Here is an 18,485-nt window from a genome sequence, read left to right as displayed (position 1 = left end):
AGTTCACGGATTGACCAGGGTGCTGGAACAGGCTGGAGGGGTTAACTGGCTGTTTCCTCTTTGGAAGGGGGGCTGAGAGAGGGTTTGAACCTGATCAAATCAACCTGCTCTCACACATCTTGGAAGAACGCCACTGACAGAAAGGCTGTGCCCTCGGGGGCAGAATAGAGTGTGGCACAGTAGGAAAAGGAATTGAAAAATGAGGGGCAAGAACAGAAATAGCTGTTACAAATCTTCAAAAAAAATATACCTGACATCCTGAATGGCATCAAAATTTTCTCGTTGGTGTCCGGGTGCAAAACAGCCTGAAAGCAAATCAAAAGAAAAGGTTTGCTTTATTAGACATTGTTCAATATGGGGGAGATGATGGCGTAATGATGCTGTTGGGCTAGTAATCCTGAGGCCCAGGCTAATGCTCTGGAGTCATGGATTCAAATCCCACCACAGCAGCCCGTGGAATTTAAATTCAATTAACAAAAAATCTGGAAATGTAAGGCAGTAATGGTGCCCGTAAAACTATCATTGATTCTTATCCAAAACAAAATTGCTTTTTTTGAGAGAAATCTGCCATTCTTACCAGGTCTGGTCTACATGTGACTCCAAACCCACAGCAATGTGGTTGACTCTTAACTGCCCTCTGAAATGGCACATCATCCTTGACACAAGAGTTCATGGCCTAGAATCATGGCATGGGCGGGGGAGGTAGGCGGGGAAATAATGAAGAAACTTCTCTTTTTTAAAATGTATTCGTCCATGGGATGCTGGTCACAATGGGATACTCGACCAGCATTTATTGCCCACTGTGTTGTAACTGTGCTGTTGGGGAGGGAATTTCAGGATTTTGACCCAGAACAGTGAAGGAACGGCGATATGGTTGCAAGTCAGGATGGTGTGTGGCTTGGAGGGGAATCTGAAGATTGGGAAGTTCCTACGTATTTGCTGTCCTTGTTGGAGGCCGTGCATTTGGTAGCTACTGTCAAAGGAGCCTCTGTGAGTTTCTGCAGTGTATCTCGTAGATGGTACATATTGCTGCCATTGTATGCTGGTCAAGATGAGAGGTCACACGACACCAGGTTATAGTCCAACGGGTTTATTTGAAATCACAAGCTTTCGAAGCGCCGTTCCTTCATCAGGTAGAGTGGAGAGAGGCGTGCAGTGGTGCAATTGTCGCTTGCCACTTCTCAACCCAAGCCTGAATATGTCCAGGTCTTGCTACATATGGACATGGATTGCTTCAGTATCTGATGAGTCATGAATGGTGCTGAACATTGTGCAATCATCAACAAACACTCCCACTTCTAACCTCATTGTGGCGGAAAAGTCATTGATGAAGCAGCTGAAGATGTTTGGGCCTAGCACACAACTCTGAGGAATTATCCTGAAAAAAATTGATGTACCTAACCTGAGGAATTCAAAAAGCCTTTCCACATTTTAAAAAATTTATTCTTGGGATGTGGGCACAAGGTTGGTATTTACTGCCCATCCCAAGCTGCCTTGGGTACAACTCAGTGACTTGACAGACCACTTCAGAGGGCAGTTAAGAATAAGCCATGTTGAATGGCGAGTGGGATCACATCGAAGCCCAGACTGGCTGGTTTTCTTCCCTGAAGAATATTAGTGAACCGATGGATATCTTACAACAATCCAACAGCTTCATGGTCACTTTTGTTTGTTTTTATTTCCAAACCATTGTTTCACACTAAAATAAATTTTTCAATCCATTGTGGTGAGATCTATATTCTCTGGATTATTCACCCAATAATCCAACAATTTAACATGGAAGCAGAGTTCAAGTTCTGGATAAATTTAGTTTCTAAAATATTCAGTTAAACCAAGCTACTGTCAGCAACACTTTCCCATAGAGAATGCAAGTCAGAGACTGATAAACCACTTCCTCAATTAGTCTAACAGAACAGGGCTCACAAAGAATGATGAAACATGAACTAACACAAAACACGTTAAAATATTTCACATAATACAACTGTAGGAGATGGCATTATTGAGAAAGTGGTGCAATACTTCACAATTACAGAAAGAAGAAACATTTACCTGTCGAATCTTCTGCGCTTCCCAAAGCTAAAACATACAGGTAAAAGAGAGAAATTGTTAGTGGAGATGGCACAATGACACTGGGGCTTAGTGCACAGTGTAGTACACAGAACTATAATTCTTAGTCTTTGTTGAGTTGGTTCACTTCAGCTGGGTCAGACATGGGACAGTATGAAGGAAGGGAAATAATCAAATAGACACTTCACACCAGATTGCTTTGCAATAACTTGTGAAGAGTGTGTGGGAGCATTGTTGGGTGTAGGCAAGTCAGGGAAGAAGCATGGGGGTTGGGGGGAAGCAATACTTTTTTAAGTTACCAAAAATATATAACAGCAGACTGACATGTGCACTATAAGGTAAAATACATCTATTTATTGTCCCACCTCAAGATATTCCAAACCAAAAACAAGGCTGTTTCAGAAAGCCATCAATCCCACTTTGGAACTTGATCTCACCAATATTTCACCAATCCGCCCCTCAGGTGTGCTATTTTTTATTATTGCTTGTCACACTTTGGGGCGTTCTACTTGGTGACGCTGTTGCAAAATGTGCAAATTTTCACGGTTGAGGTGTGATGGAAAAAATATATTCATCAGCTGGATTACTTTATGAAGTCAAATTTGATTTGATTTGATTTATTATTGTCATGTATTGTGATACAGTGAAAAGTATTGTTTTTTGCACGCTATACAGACAAAGCATATTATTCATAGAGTACATGGGGAGAAGGAAAGGAAAGGGTGCAGAATATAGCAAATATAGAATATAGTCATAGCTAGGGTGCAGAGAAAGATCAGCTAAATTCTTTCTTGTGCTGTTAAAAATGGGAAATTGCTGAGTTAACAACGTGTCTCCAGCTGCTCACCTGATGCCTTGGAGCAGTTTCAAAGTAACAATGGCCACAGAGACAGTGAGTGTTCCAGTTAACTTCAAACAAAGGAAAACCTTCACAAGTCTTAATCTCCCTTAATGATGCTAATGGCTGATGTGGAGGGCTGTTGTCGGCTGCAAAGAGATATAGATAGGATGCAGAGTTGGGCTGAAAAATGGCAAATGTAGTTTAACCCTGATAATCAGAAGAGGCCCTTCGGCCCATCAAGTCTGCACTGACACATTAGAAACACCTGAACTCTCACCTAATCCCTTCTGCCAGCACTTAGCCCATTAGCCCTGAATATTACGATGCACCAAGTGCTCATCCAGGTAGTTTTTACTTCCAGTCAGCACATTCCAGACCATCACCATCCTCTGGGTAAAAAAGATTTTCCTCACATCCCCCCTAAACCTCCTGACCCTCACCTTGAACCATGTCCCCTCATGACTGATCCTTCAACTAAACAGAACAGCTGCTCCTCATCCACTCTGTCCATGTTTCTCATAATCTTGTACATCTTGGTCTGGTCTTCACTGCTCCAACGAAAACAACCCACTGCCCTCATATACCTTCTTGGTTACCCTTTCAAAAAACTCAATCAAATTCATGATTCATAGTTTTCCACTCGCAAGGCCATGTTGACTGTCCCTAATCAGTCCTTGCCTCTCAAAGTGCCAGTGGATCCTGTCTCTCAGAACACCTTCTAAAAACTTACCCACTACAGACATTAGGCTCACTGGCCTATAGTTCCCAGGCTTTTCCCTGCAGCCCTTCTTAAACAAAGGCATAACATTTGCCACCTTCCAATCTTCAGGCATCTGTGGTTGTCGAGAGTGGTTAAGTTTAGGGGAGAGGAATGGGGAAAGGTTTTCACACAGAGGGTGGTGGGTGCCTGGAATGCACTGCCAGTGGAGGTGGTGGAAGCAGGCACATTAGCAAAATTCAAGGGATGTTTTGATAGACACATAAATGGGAGGCAAACAGAGCGATAGAAAGTGTGTATCGGCGCAGGCTTGGTGTGCTGAAGGGCCTGTTCCTGTGCTGTATTGTTTTTTTGTATAGCTCATCCAATCTCAAGACAAGGATTAATCAGATAATAGTATGCTAACCATGCATCAATGCTAGATTATAAACTTATTTTGCAAAGTGACACCTTTACTTGGCAATATATAGCTTGTGCAGTCATGACTCAAACAAAACCAGAAGAGAAAACATATGGAAAGTGAGTAACAGCAGTTTTGTTTGAAATGAAAGTTTTCATTATCACCAAAAGTAACAAATACTTTCAGCTCACATTAAGTTTCCCTTTCATAGAATCATAGAATCCCTACAGTGCAGAAGGAGGCCATTCAGCCCATCGAGTCTGCACCGTCCACAATCCCACCCAGGCCCTATTGCCATAACCCCACATATTTACCCTGCTAATCCCCCTGACACTAAGGGGCAATTTAGCATGGCCAGTCAACCTAACCTGCACATCTTTGGACTGTGGGAGGAAACCGGAGCATCTGTTGAAACCCACGCAGACACAGGAAGAATGTGCAGACACCACACAGACAGTGACCCAGTCGGAAATGAACCCGGGCTCCTGACGCTGTGAGGCAGCAGTGCTAAACACTGTGCCACCGTGCTGCCCCCTTTCTTTATCTTCCATTACTGTCAAGATCATGGACCAATGCATTTGTATAAAATCACCAAACTAGGGATTTTCACAGTAATTTCATTGCAGTGTTAATGGAAGCCTACTTGTGACACTAATAAATAAACTTAAACTGACCTCAACATTTCTGTTTTTCATGCAGTTAGTATATGTAATACAGGATGAAGTCCATGCAATACTAACAACAGGACATGACCTTGCTGGATTATGTACATCATGCTTCAGCAAAGGTTTCACCAACCATGAGCCCTGCCACGTCTTTATTCATTGTCCAAATACATTTCCAAATTTATAATAATAAACAAAGATCAGATTCACCTCAAATTCCAACTATCTGATGGAATGAAACTGAAATCAGCTTAGTTTAGTTAAAAGACCAAATGAATCTGCATGGTTCTATCACAAGGGTCTGTTGCCCTGTGGATCCAGAACTGGCTTGCCTGCAGAAGGCAGAGAGTGGGTCTTTTTCTAAATGGAGGTCGGTCACCAGTGGTGTGACCCAGGGCTCTGTTCTGGGACCCTTGCTGTTTGTCATTTTCATAAATGACCTGGATGAGGAAGTGGAGGGATGGGTTGGTAAGTTTGCCGACGACACGAAGGTTGGTGGTGTTGTGGATAGTTTGGAGGGATGTCAGAAGCTGCAATGTCAGAAGCAAGCATAGATAGGATGCAAGACTGGGCGGAGAAGTGGCAGATGGACTTCAAGCCAGATAAATGTGTAGTGATTCATTTTGGCAGGTCAAATGGGATGAAGGAGTATAATATCAAGGGTAAGACTCTTAGCAGTGTAGAGGATCAGAAGGACCTTGGGGTCCGGGTCCATAGGACTCTCAAATCTGCTTCGCAGGTAGAGGAGGTGGTTAAGAAGGCGTATGGTGTGCTGGCCTTTATCAATCGAGGGATTGAGTTTAGGAGTCCGGGGATAATAATGCAGCTTTATAAGACCCTCGTCAGACCCCACTTGGAGTACTGTGCTCAGTTCTGGTCACCTCATTACAGGAGGGATGTGGAAATGATTGAAAGGGTGCAGAGAAGATTTACAAGGATGTTGCCTGGATTGGTTGGCATGCCTTATGCGGATAGGTTGAGGGATCTCGGTCTTTTCTCCTTGGGGAGACAAAGGATGAGAGGTGACCTGATAGAGGTGTACAAGATGTTGAGAGGTATAGATCGGGTGGATTCTTGGAGGCTTTTTCCCAGGGCTGAAATGGCTGCTACGAGAGGACACAGGTTTAAGGTGCTGGGGAGTAGGTACAGAGGAGATGTCAGGGAAAAGTTTTTCACTCAGAGGGTGGTGGGTGAGTGGAATTGGCTGCTGTCAGTGGTAGTGGAGGCAAACTCGATAGGGTCTTTTAAGAGACTTCTGGATGAGTACATGGGATTTAATAGGATTGAGGGTTATAGGTAAGCCTATATATAAGCCTAGGTACGTAAGGACATGACCGGCGCAACTTGTGGGCCGAAGGGCCTGTTTGTGCTGTATTTTTTCTATGTTCTATCCTCGTTTCTCACTGCCTTCCCAGTCTCCACCCACCACATCAAATTAAAATGTGATGGACCCTCTGCTGGTTGCTGCCCTGGTTCTCGGTACAGGCGGGGTTTCCGGGCCTGCGCCTGGCCTCCTTCCTGGGTTTCATAGAATCATACAGCCCAGAAGAGGCCCTTCCACCTATTGAGTTCACACCGACACATGAGAAACACCTGAACTCCCACCTAATCCCATCTGCCAGCACTTGGTCCATAGCCCTGAATGTTATGATGTGCCAAGTGCTCATTCAGACATTTTTTAAAGGATGTGAGGCATCCCACCTCCACCACTCTCCGAGGCAGCACATTTCAGACCCTCACCACCCTCTAGGAAAAAATAATTTTCCTCATGTCCCCCCTAAACCTCCTGACCCTTACCTTGAGCCTATGCCCCTCGTCACTGACCCTTTAACTAAGCGGAACAGCTGCTTCTTATCCACTCTGTCCATGTCTCATAATCTTGTACATCTCGATCAGGTCACCCTTCACTCTTCTTTTGATTTGATTTGATTTATTATTGTCAGATGTATTAACATACGGTGAAAAGTATGGTTTCCTGCGTGCTATACAGACAAAGCATACCGTTCATAGAGAAGGAAACGATAGAGTGCAGAATGCAGTGTTACAGTCATAGCTAGGGTGTAGAGAAAGATCAACCTAATGCGAGGTAAGTCCATTCAAAAGCCTGATGGCAGCAGGGAAGAAGCTGTTCTTGAATCGGTTGGTGCGTGACCTCAGACATTTCTATCTTTTTCCCAACAGAGGAAGGTGGAAGAGAGAATGTCCGGGGTGCGTAGGGTCCTTAATTACCCTGGCTGCTTTGCGGGAAGTGTGGACAGAGTCAATGGCTGGGAGGTTGGTTTGCGTGATGGATTGGGCTACATTCATGACCTTTTGTAGGTCTTGGGCAGAGCAGGAGCCATACCAAGCTGTGATACAACCAGAAAGAATGCTTTCTATGGTGCATCTGTAAAGGTTGATGAGAGTCGTAGCTGACATGCCAAACTTAGTCTTCTGAGAAAGTAGAGGCATTGGTGGGCTTTCTTAACTATAGTGTCGGCATGGGAGGACCCGGACAGGTTGTTGGTGATCTGGACACCTAAACACTTGAAACTTTTGACCATTTCTATTTCGTACCCTGATGTAGACTGGGCCATGTTCTCCACTACGCTTTCTGAAATTGATGACAATTTCCTTCATTTTGTCTCATTACCATACTCTGTCTCGTTATTGTTTGAGACTACGGTGGTGTCGTCAGCAAACTTGAAAATCAAGTTGGAGGGGAATTTGGCCACACAGTCACAGGTGTATAAGGAGTATAGTAGGGGGCTGAGAACACAGCCTTGTGGGGCACCGGTGTTGAGGATGATCGCGAAGGAGGTGTTGTTGCCTATCCTTACTGATTGTGGTTTGTGGGTTAGGAAGTTCAGTTGCAGAGGGAGGTGTCAAGGCCCAGGCCACGGAGCTTGGAGATGAGTTTCGTGGGAATAATAGTGTTGAAGGCTGAGCTGTAGTCAATAAATAGGAGTCTGACATAGGTGTCCTTGTTATCTAGGTTTCCAGGGTTGAGTGCAGCGTCTGCTGTGGATCTGTTGCAGCGGTAGACGAACTGTAGTGGATCCAGGCAGTCCGGGAGGCTGGAATTGATTCATGCCATGACTAACTTTTGAAGCACTTCATAATGATGGATGTCAGAGCCACCGGACGATAGTCATTAAGGCACGCTGTTTGGCTTTTCTTTGGTACTGGGATGATGGTCGTCTTCTTGAAGCAGATAGGGACCTCAGATTGTTGTGAAGAGAGGTTAAAGATGTCTATGAATACCCCCGCCAGCTGATCCGCGTAGGATCTGAGTGCTCATCCGGACCCCATCCAGGCCAGTCACTTTCTGTGGGTTGACCTTCGAGAAAGCGGCTCTGACATCTGCAATGGTGACTGAGGTACAGGTTCATCTGAGGCTTCCAGGATGGAGTGCTGATCTCTTGCTTAAAGCAGATGTGGAAGGCATTGAAGTCATCAGGGAGGGGTGTTTTGGAGCCGGCGATTTTACATGCCTTCATCTTGTAGCCTTGCAGACCTTGCCATAGTCGGCGGGGGTCCGTGTAGCTAGCCTGGGACTTTAGCTTGGTCCGGTACTGTCTTTTGGCATCTTTGATGGATCTCCTTAGATTGTATCTGGCTTTCTTGTATAGGTCAGGGTCGCCTGACTTGAATACCTAAGACCTCGACTTCAGCAAGCAGTGGATATCCCTGTTCATGATGTGGAGATGCCGGCGTTGGACTGGGGTAAACACAGTAAGAAGTTTAACAACACCAGGTTAAAGCTGGGTGTTGTTAAACTTCTTACTGTGTTTATCCCTGTTCACAGTAAGAAGTTTAACAACACCAGGTTAAAGTCCAACAGGTTTATTTGGTAGCAAAAGCCACACAAGCTTTCGAAGCTCTAAGCCCCTTCTTCAGGTGAGTGGGAATTCTGTTCACAAACAGAGTTTATAAAGACACAGACTCAATTTACATGAATAATGGTTGGAATGCGAATACTTACAACTAATCAAGTCTTTAAGAGACGAAACAATGTGAGTGGAGAGAGCATCAAGACAGGCTAAAAAGATGTGTATTGTCTCCAGACAAGACAGCCAGTGAAACTCTGCAGGTCCACGCAACTGTGGGCGTAGTGTGTTTACCCCAGTCCAACGCCGGCATCTCCACATCATTATCCCTGTTCACCCATGGTTCTCTGCTCCAACGAAAACAACCCAAGTCTACACAACCTCTCTTCATAACCTTAAATGTTCCATCCCAAGCAGCATCGTGGTGAATCTCCACTTCACCCCCTCTAGTGCAATCACATCCTTCCGATAATGCGGCAACCAGAACTGGATACTGTACTTTAGCTGTGGCCTCACCAAAGTTCTATACAACACCCTGCTTTTGTAATCTATGCCTCGATTGATAAAGGCAAGTGTCCCTTTTCAACACCCTACTAACATGCCCTCCCGTCTTCACAGATCTGTGGACAAACACGCCAAGGTCCCTTTGTTCCACAGAACTTCCTAGTGTGCTACCATTCATTGAGGACTTTCTTGTCCAATTACTCCTTCCAAAGTGTATTACCTCACACTTTTCAGGGTTAAATTCCATCTGCCACTTATCTGCCCATTTGACAATTCCATCCGTATCTTCTTGTAGCCCAAGACACTCCGCCTCACTGTTAACCACCCGTCCAATCTTTGTGTCATCCGCAAATTTACTAATCCTACCCCCCACATAGTCATCATTTCTGGTCGCCTCCCTTCATTCTTTTTGCTGCTTTTCTCCCGAGACACTGTCTCAGTTCAGGAAGTTGTCAAAATTTCGACTTAGAGTCATAGAGGTTTACAGCATGGAAACAGGTCCTTCGGCCCAACTTGTCCATGCTGCCCTTATTTTTTTAAAACCCATAAGCCAATCCCAATTGCCCACATTTGGCCCGTATCCCTCTATACCCATCGTACCCATGTAACTATCTAAATGCTTTTTAAAAGATAAAATTGTACCTGCCTCTACTACTACCTCTGGCAGCTTGTTCTAGACTTACCACCCTCTGTGTGAAAAAATTACCCCTCTGGACAACTTTTGTATCTCTCCCCTCTCACCTTAAACCTATGCCCTCTAGTTTTAGACCCCCCTATTTTTGGGAAAAGATATTGACTATCTACCTTGTCTGTGCCCCTCATTATTTTATAGACCTCTATGAGGTCACCCCTCAGCCTCCTACGCTCCAGAGAGAAAAGTCCCAGTCTATTCAGCCTCTCCTTAGAACTCAATCCATCAAGTCCCGGTAGCATCCTAGTAAATCTTTTCTGCACTCTTTCTAGTTTAATAATATCCTTTCTATAATAGGGTGACCAGAATTGCACACAGTATTCCAAGTGTGGCCTTACCAATGTCTTGTACAACTTCAACAAGACGTCCCATCTCCTGTATTCAATGTTCTGACCGATGAAACCAAGCATGCCGAATGCCTTCTTCACCACTCTGTCCGCCTGTGACTCCACTTTCAAGGAGCTATGAACATGTACCCCTAGATCTCTTTATTCTGTAACTCTCCCCAACGCCCTACCATTAACTGAGTAAGTCCTGCCCTGGTTCAATCTACCAAAATGCATCACCTCGCATTTATCTAAATTAAACTCCATCTGCCATTCGTCAGCCCACTGGCCCAATTGATCAAGATCCCGCTGCAATTGGAGATAACCTTCCTCACTGTTCACCATACCACCAATCTTGGTGTCATCTGCAAACTTACTAACCATGCCCCCTATATTCTCATCCAAATCATTAATATAAATGACAAATAACAGTGGGCCCAGCACTGATCCGCTGGTCACAGGCCCCCCAGTTTGAAAACAACTCTGTACAACCATGCTCTGGCTTCTGTCAAGAAGCCAATTTTGTATCCATTTAGATACCTCACCCTGGATCCCGTTAGATTTAACTTTATGCAACGACTTGGTCTGATTGTCTAATTTTCAGGAACTGCAGAACGTTCAAGTCAAACTGGGGCATTGTTGAAGATAATGGGGGCTATTCTTCCAAAACCGCAGCCTCCGCGCTTCTCCAGCTCCAGGTTTTTGGAGTCATCAGCTCCATGCGGAGCTGATCTAAATCTCAATTTACTTTCCATTAAGCAGAGGTTTTAGCGTCTACCTCCTGCTGGTTCACTCCCACTGGTTCACTCCAGTGGGATTTACTCCTGATCCCCACCAACGGGTAAGGGGCGGTCCGACCCCGCTGGAGGGGACAGAGGCCATGGAGGCCCCCACAGGAGGTCGGGGATAATTCCCAGTGCCCCCTGGGAATTATCAGCCTGGCAATGCCAGGGTGCCATGCTGGCACTACCTAATGGACAAAGTAGCAATGTCCAAGGAGTACCTTGGCACTGCCCTCCAGGCATTGGGCCAAGGGGGGCAGGGGGCTATAGGGAGGGCAATAGGTGGGGGCGGGGGCGTCCTGCTGCCCACCCCTCATAGGGGTCGGTGGCAGAGGGAGGGAAGAGGAGATCGGGGCTTGCCAACCAGGTTGGAGGACTGGGGGGGGGGGGCAGGCGGAGAAACATCAGCACTGGTGGGAGAAGGGGGATGGCGAACATCAGGGCTGGCCTGGAGAGGTCCCGGAGGGATGGAGGGGCAGTGATGCGGGGTCGCGGAGGCTGGCAGTGTGGGGCCACTGTGCATGCGTCAATCTCCGCTCTGAAAGATCGGTACATGCGCAGTAGCCCACTCAGCGCAATGCTGCCGACCTCTGTGACAGGATTAGGCCCCGCCCCCTGATGTTCAGCATGAATCTCCCTGAGGCACACTGCATTGCTCAGAGTGTGAGAGATTCATTTTGAAAATCCCGCTATAAAAACAGCAAGAGTTACTCCAGTTTTCACACAAATTCGGCACTTAGAACTTTTTTGGGAGAATTATCCCCAAGGGCAGTTTCGTTATCTCCCAACCTTGCTGCTCCACCAATCATAGTTTCTGTCTGGATGAGCAGCCAGTGCAGGGTGGGGTTCCTGTCGCTGGAGGAGCAGCCAGCATGGAGGGACAGAATTTGTGATTGGAAGAGCAGCTCCTCATAGATTCTGTTCCCACACTTGCTCGCTGTTCTTCCAATTAAACTGCATATTATTTTTGCAATCCCCGCACCTGCAATTTTTCATGCACGGACTGGAGGAGCCTTCACTTGTGAAACAGGGGTGACCTTTCTTGAATTTGCAGAAGGTAATGTTACTACATGACTGCAAACCTGCTGCCCTCAGTCACTTCATGGCTTCTGCAAGTCTTCTGTCTAAGAGAGAACTCCGCTTCCTGGGGTGATTACTCATTCTCAATCCCAATTAGTCCCTCAGGCCCGGTGACTTTCATCTGCTGCACTGCCCTTAAAGGAACACATACCACATCCCTCTCCCTTTAATTCTTTTATAGAATCTTCAAAACTAAGTTACTCAAGCCTAATTCCAATGAACCATTATACACATCAGCTGGACAAGTATAAATTGAGTCTTTGAGGTGATTTTCTGTTTCTTGTCGAACTGTGTAATTCTCTGGTCTGTGATACTTCAATAAGAAGTCTCACAACACCAGGTTAAAGTCCAACAGGTTTATTTGGTAGCAAATACCATAAGCTTTTGGAGCACTGCTCCTTCGTCAGATGGAGTGGAAATGTGCTCTCAAACAGTGCAAACAGACAAAATCAAGTTGCAGAATACTGATTAGAATGCGAATCCTAGAAAACAGTACACGGCATCTCCACATCTGAGATACTTCTACAGGATCGACATTAATAGGAACTGCAAATAACAGGTACCTCTTCTGACACAGGCAGTTCATCACTACTTGCTTCCACGCAAACATCAGTTATGTCTGTAACAGATTGATCAGGTACTTTGGTGCCTACAGGTTCAAAAACATTTCTTGATGGCTCATTAATGAGATCTTTAGACTTGTGTGTCCAAACATAAATACTTTTATTAGTAGGCTTTAACTATGTACAGTTCCAATATTGTCTTGCATGGAGTTCTTCCATGCAGGCTTGCTGCTTTTCCATTCGCATGGCCAATTCAGCAATCTTGTTCTGGCACGTGATCTAGGGGATTTTCACAGTAATTTCATTGTAGTGTTAACGTTAGCCTAATTGTGACCAATGAATAAAACTTTTTTTAAACTTGTATCCCGGTTTCTTTCTCTGTCTGAATTGCTGATGCTGCTGTCAATTTCAATGTTTTTACCTCAAGTTAATTTCTCATTGTCAGCTTCCTTCAAGCTCTTATTCTCCTGATTCAATTCTTCATTGGGCTTGTTCTCATTTTCTAGTTGCTTTTTTCCACAGAAATCAATTTATTCTCCATTATCTCATTTAGTTCTCCTTCTCCTTACGTTCATTTTGTAAATTTTTTTACAGTTTTTTATTCTCCCAGTTTCATCCTTTGAGTTTAACGTTTATTAGTGTCACAGGTAGGTCTGACATTGCCTCTTCTTTGGGGAATTATAGGCTCCTCTAAGGTCTTGCATTGTTTATGGACCTTTTTTGAGAATTGCCCTCTATTTTAAAGTTTAAAAGTTTATTTATTAGTGTCACAAGTAGGCTTACATTAACGCTGCAATGAAGTTACTGGGAAAATCCCATGGTCGTCACACTCCGGCCCCTTTTCGGGTACACTGAGGGAGAATTTAGCATGGCCAATGCACCTAACCAGCATGTCCTTTGGACTATGGGAGGAAAGCGGAGCACCCGGAGGAAGCCCACGCAGACACGGGGAGAATGTGCAGACTCCGCACAGACAGTGACCCAAGCCGGGTCCCTGGCGCTGTGAGGCAGCAGTGCTAACCACTGTGCCGCCATGTTGTCCAGTCAACTTTCCCTGTCCATTGCTTCCTGTTCTTTCTTGTGATTGCTGCATTAAATGTATTGCCAGTTTAAATGTAATAACGTTTTAAGGCTATCAACTCTTTAAAAACTGTCCCATGCATTTGAAGTTTTGGGGGGAACCTACTGCTCCTCCTTTGAACTCTTAAGCTTTTAAAATTTTACTTCTCTATGGAAAGCTCCTCCAACAATCTCTGCAGCCCTTTCTTTCCCCAGGGCAATTCCAGAGTCTTTCCCTTCTTTTTAATGTGCCCTTTTTTTGGAGATTCGCCGTTTTCAAGGTCCATGGGCCATTTTTAAAACTTGTTTTACTCATTTTACTTTTAAAAACAGGTTGGGGACTTCTCTCCCCTGCTGCCCTTCAAATCAGAGCTTTGCTGCTGGAAGTCCCTCAGTGCAGGGACTGCGACCAAAAGCCCCCACAGGCTCTGCTCAGATTGGGAGACTGTCTGTTTCAGCCTCTTAATGATATACGCTTTTTAAGAACTAGCTGCAGGTCCTTTGGGAATTTCTCTCTCTTTAAGCACTGCTTTCTGTGCTCTACTTTTTTTTAAAAAAACTTTGCAGCAACTCCTTGGGGGGAATTTTTCCATCTTGCCTGCCTGCCGTGGGATTGGAGCGGGCAGGTGGGAGGGGGGAGATCAAAAGACTATGCAAATGTCCGTTGACCTCGAGCAGGATTTTCCGGTTTTGGGGCGAACGTGGCCGGAAAATCTCACCCTATGTCTTTTTTTCAAACTTAAGTTCCACTTTTTTGTAAACTCAAGGTCACAGCTCTAACTTCTGAGGGCTATTTTCTCTTATTTCTTCTCTGTATATTTCTAAATTTCCAACTGTATCGGCCAATCCACACTCACTCCATGTCCTTTCCTCACAGTCTGACACCATCTCAAATGGGTCTATTTGCTCAAAGACTGGCATTCGGGTGAGTATCTTTTTTCTTCAAACTTCAGTTAAAACCAGATGCTCACAGGTTAGCGGTGTTATCCTTGTTGCCAATGAAACGGTGCACACTTCAGAGAGCTCCACCCCCTGGGGTGATTACCCACTCTCAGTTCCAATTGGCCCCTCAAGCCAGATGACCCTCTTCAGCTGTGCTGCCCTTAAAGGGACAATAACTCCATCTGTCTTTATTGTGGGTTACTGGTGTTTTGGAGGTGAATGTGCCCACTGGCTGCAGTTACTTTGAACCCTGACTGTATGATCATGCAGTTTGTGCGGCTGTCAATGAGACTTGCTGCTTCTACATCGACGAGCATCATCGGATTGATGTTTATTATCCATGCCAGAATGCAAAACTCCCAAACCAAAAGGGATTTCCTACACTGCACAGGGTCTAATATTCTCTTCGGTTTTGCACGGGCTTACTTGTCCTCTTATTTCAGTGTCTGCTGTTCAGTATAATATACAAAGGGACTTCCATTCCCTATGACATGTGAAGTAGCTGTCATTGTCGATAATAGTTTTTTCCTAGGGCTCTAAATTTCTTGTTTTCCAAACACAGAATTCCTACTTTGCTGGTCAATTCAAGTTGGATAATTCAATCTTTTAAAGTAAAAGACTACTCGAGGAGTTGGTTATTCACGCAGGATAAATTCACTGATTCCAGGCAAATTTGTAATTCATGTTCCAGAGAGGGGATTTACTTTAAGAATTTGTTTTTCCGAACAACATACACATGAGGAATTGACTAGAGTGTTGTTAGAGAGACCGAGTTGTCCCGATCTCATCCAGGCTGTGAATGTGTGCTTACTAGGGGCGGCTGTCAGAGGGGAAAGTGTAGGCCAAATAAACAAACACTTGGCACTTTGTCTTCATCATGAAAAGAGTGATGTGTGCCCATTTGGCAGAAGTTTCTTTGTAAACAGGAGAGGTTGATGCCTGCTCAAAACAGCTGTGAAAGAGAAGCATGCACTCACACCAACACTGGCACTTGCAATAGTGAGAATAGGGTTAGACCGAGCAATTAGGAGAAGTGTGAACTGGTGGCAAGGATCAGATTGGGAAGCTGGAAGTCCATTTAATTGTTCCTGCATTTGATGAATGATCTGCAGACATTAGTCTCTGTTTTCAATTAAGTTTTACCATTATTCAGGGATATATCAGCACTGAAGGCATGATGCTGTCACCTGCCCTACTTCTATTCTGACACATCCACTTTTTTCTTTTGATGACAAAGCTGGCAACTCCAGAGACTGTTTTACTTTGACAATTTGCTATCAGAGCTAAATTATAAGTGGCACAAACTAGGTTGTATTCCTTTGAATTTCGTAGATAGAGAGTGATCTAAATGAGGCCTTTAAATTAATGAAGGGACATGAGAGAAAGGAACTATTTGCTCTGTGGAGAAACCAAGCTCAGGAGGGCACCAGCTTAAAATTGGAGCCGGGCAATGTAGCAGCAAAATCAGGAAACACCTCTTCCCCACAAATGGTAGTGGAAATTTGGGACCCTCTGCCATAAAAGGCTGAAGACACTGGGGGTCAACTGGTGTTTTTAAGACTGAGGTTGATAAGACTTTTGATCACAAAAGGACATGAAAGATATGGAGAAAAGAAGATTAATGGAGCCAGGTTGCAGATCAGCCATGACCTCACTGAATGGCGGAACTAGCTCGAGGTAATGGCCTACTGCTGCAAAATGTCTTTGCATTACAACTGTGGCTATTCCTTGGATTGTAGAGAACTCTGAACATCAGGTGGTGAGGAAAGCTAATGGCATGCTGGCCTTCATAGCAAGAGGATTGGAGTATAGCAGCAAGGATGTCTTGCTGCAGTTATACAGGGTCTTGGTGAGGCCACATCTTGAGTATTGTGTGCATTTTTGGTCTCCTAGTCTGAGGAAGGACATTTTTGCTATTGAGGGAATCCATCGAAGGTTCACCAGACTGATTCCCAGAACGGCATATGAAGAGAGACTGGATCGACTGGCTTGTACTCACAGGAATTTAGAAGAATGAGGGGGGATTTCATAGAAACATATAAAATTCTAATGGGACTGGACAGGCTAGATGTGGGAAGAATGTTCCCGATGTTGGAGAAGTCCAGAACTAGGAGTCACAGTCTAAGAATAAGGGGTAAGCCATTCAGGACTGAGATGAGGAAACATTTCTTCACTCAGAGAGTTGTGAACCTGTGGAATCATCTACCACAGAAAGCTGTTGGGGCCAGTTCATTAGATATGTTCAAGAGGGAGCTGGATGTGGCCTTTGAGACTAAAGGGATCAAGGGGTATGGAGAGAAAGCAGGAGTGAGATACTGAAAGTGCATGATCAGCCATGATCACATTGAAAGGGCCGAATGGCCTACTCCTGCACCTATTTTATATGTTTCTATATAAATGAATGGGACAGGTAGTATTGAGGAAGCAGGGGGGCTGCAGAAGAACTTGGACAGTTTAGGAGAGTGGACAAAGAAGTGGCAGATGGAATACAATGTGGAAAAGTGTGAGGTTATGCACTTTGGAAGGAAGAATGAAGACATAGACTATTTTCTAAATGGGAAAATGCTTAGGAAATCAGAAACACAAAGGGACTTGGGAGTCATTGTTCAAGATTCTCAATGTTAACGTGCAGGTTCAGTCGGCAGTTAGGAAGGCAAATGCAATGTTAGCATTCGTGTCGAGAGGGCTAGAATACAAGGGCAGGGATGTACTTCTGAGGCTGTGTAAGGCTCTGGTCAGACCCCATTTGGAATATTGTGAGCAGTTTTGGGCCCCATATCCAAGGAAGGATGTGCTGACCTTGGAAAGGGTCCAGAGGAGGTTCACAAGAATGATCCCTGGAATGAAGAGCTAGTCGTATGAGGAACGGTTGAGAATTCTGGGTCCGTAGTCGTTGGAGTTTAGAAGGATGAGGGCGGGATCTTATTGAAACTTAGAGGATACTGCGAGGCCTGGATAGAGTGGACATGGAGAGGATGTTTCCACTAGAAGGAAAAACTAGAATCGGGGGCAGAACCTCAGAGATGAGGAGGAATTTCTTCAGCCAGAGGGTGGTGAATCTGTGGAACTCTTTGCCGCAGGAGGCTGTGGAGGCCGGGTCATTGAGTGTCTTTAAGACAGAGATAGATAGGTTCTTGATTAATAAGGGGATCTGAGGTTATGGTGAAAAGGCAGGAGAATGGGGATGAGAAAAATATCAGCCATGATTGAATGGCGGAGCAGACTCGATGGGCCGAGTGGCCTAATTCTGCTCCTATGTCTTACGGTCTTATGGTTTAATATAATAGCCATTATGATGATGTGGTTCCAAATTGACCAATGTTGGGAACTAAATATTCCACAAAACTTTACTTTTAGAGGAGACTGGCAGAATGCAAAAAGAATAGGCCTTGATAATAAACGATGGGATAAATACAGTGGAATAAAAAATATTAGCTCAGGAAATTAAGATGTAGAATCAATTTAGGTGGGGCCAAGAAACAACAAGGGGTAGAAAACGCTGTTGGCAGGATTTTATTACCCCCCTTGGAACAGTAGTGCAGCATTGGGCACGTGGTGGGCTACAGCATGTGGGAGTTTGTGAAAAGCACTGGAGTCACAGACAACCCCATCTGCATTAAGTGCAAGCATCTGAGGGATTTCAGCTCAGAACTGTTAAGCTCGAGTTCAAGGTGTAAACATTGCTGGGTACTTTGGTCCGAGAGGCAGTGGCATCCCTTACGTTAGGTAGCGGTTCAGGTCTGGAAATTAGAATTGCATGTAACAAGTGTAATAGAGTAATCATGAAGATTTTAAGCTTCAAATAGACTGCCAAAAGAAATTTGTAATAATCGGGCAGAATCTTGTGCCCTGCCCTAGGACGGGTTTCATTGGAGAGAGTTGATTTGATTTATCATTTCACTATCGCAGTACACGTGACGATGTATTGTTTCTTGCACGTTATACAAAGCATACCATTCATAGAGTACATAGGGGAGAACAAAAGGAGAGGGTGCAGAATGTAGTGTTACAGTCATAGCTAGGGTGTAGAGAAAGATC

General features: G+C 44.7%; 1 protein-coding gene and 1 long non-coding RNA gene across 4 annotated transcripts in view; one reads left to right on the top strand and one right to left on the bottom strand.

Annotated features, from left to right (window-relative positions):
* Positions 1–18,485, top strand: part of LOC144501208 (uncharacterized) — a 136,627-nt gene that overhangs the window by 54,144 nt on the left and 63,998 nt on the right. The window lies entirely within an intron of this gene.
* Positions 1–18,485, bottom strand: part of LOC144501188 (sideroflexin-5-like) — a 220,688-nt gene that overhangs the window by 154,151 nt on the left and 48,052 nt on the right. For both annotated transcript variants that reach the window (XM_078224621.1, XM_078224630.1), the window contains exons 4-5: positions 2,050–2,076; positions 251–305 (exon numbers count right to left, since the gene is read on the bottom strand). In XM_078224621.1, the coding sequence (XP_078080747.1) occupies positions 251–305; positions 2,050–2,076 (82 nt within the window). The remainder of the gene's footprint in view (positions 1–250; positions 306–2,049; positions 2,077–18,485) is intronic.

Source organism: Mustelus asterias, chromosome 1, assembly GCF_964213995.1.
Source record: "Mustelus asterias chromosome 1, sMusAst1.hap1.1, whole genome shotgun sequence".
Classification (NCBI taxonomy): Eukaryota; Metazoa; Chordata; class Chondrichthyes; order Carcharhiniformes; family Triakidae; genus Mustelus; species Mustelus asterias.
The sequence above is the reverse complement of the archived record's forward strand: the minus strand, read 5'-3'. Positions and strand labels throughout refer to the sequence as shown.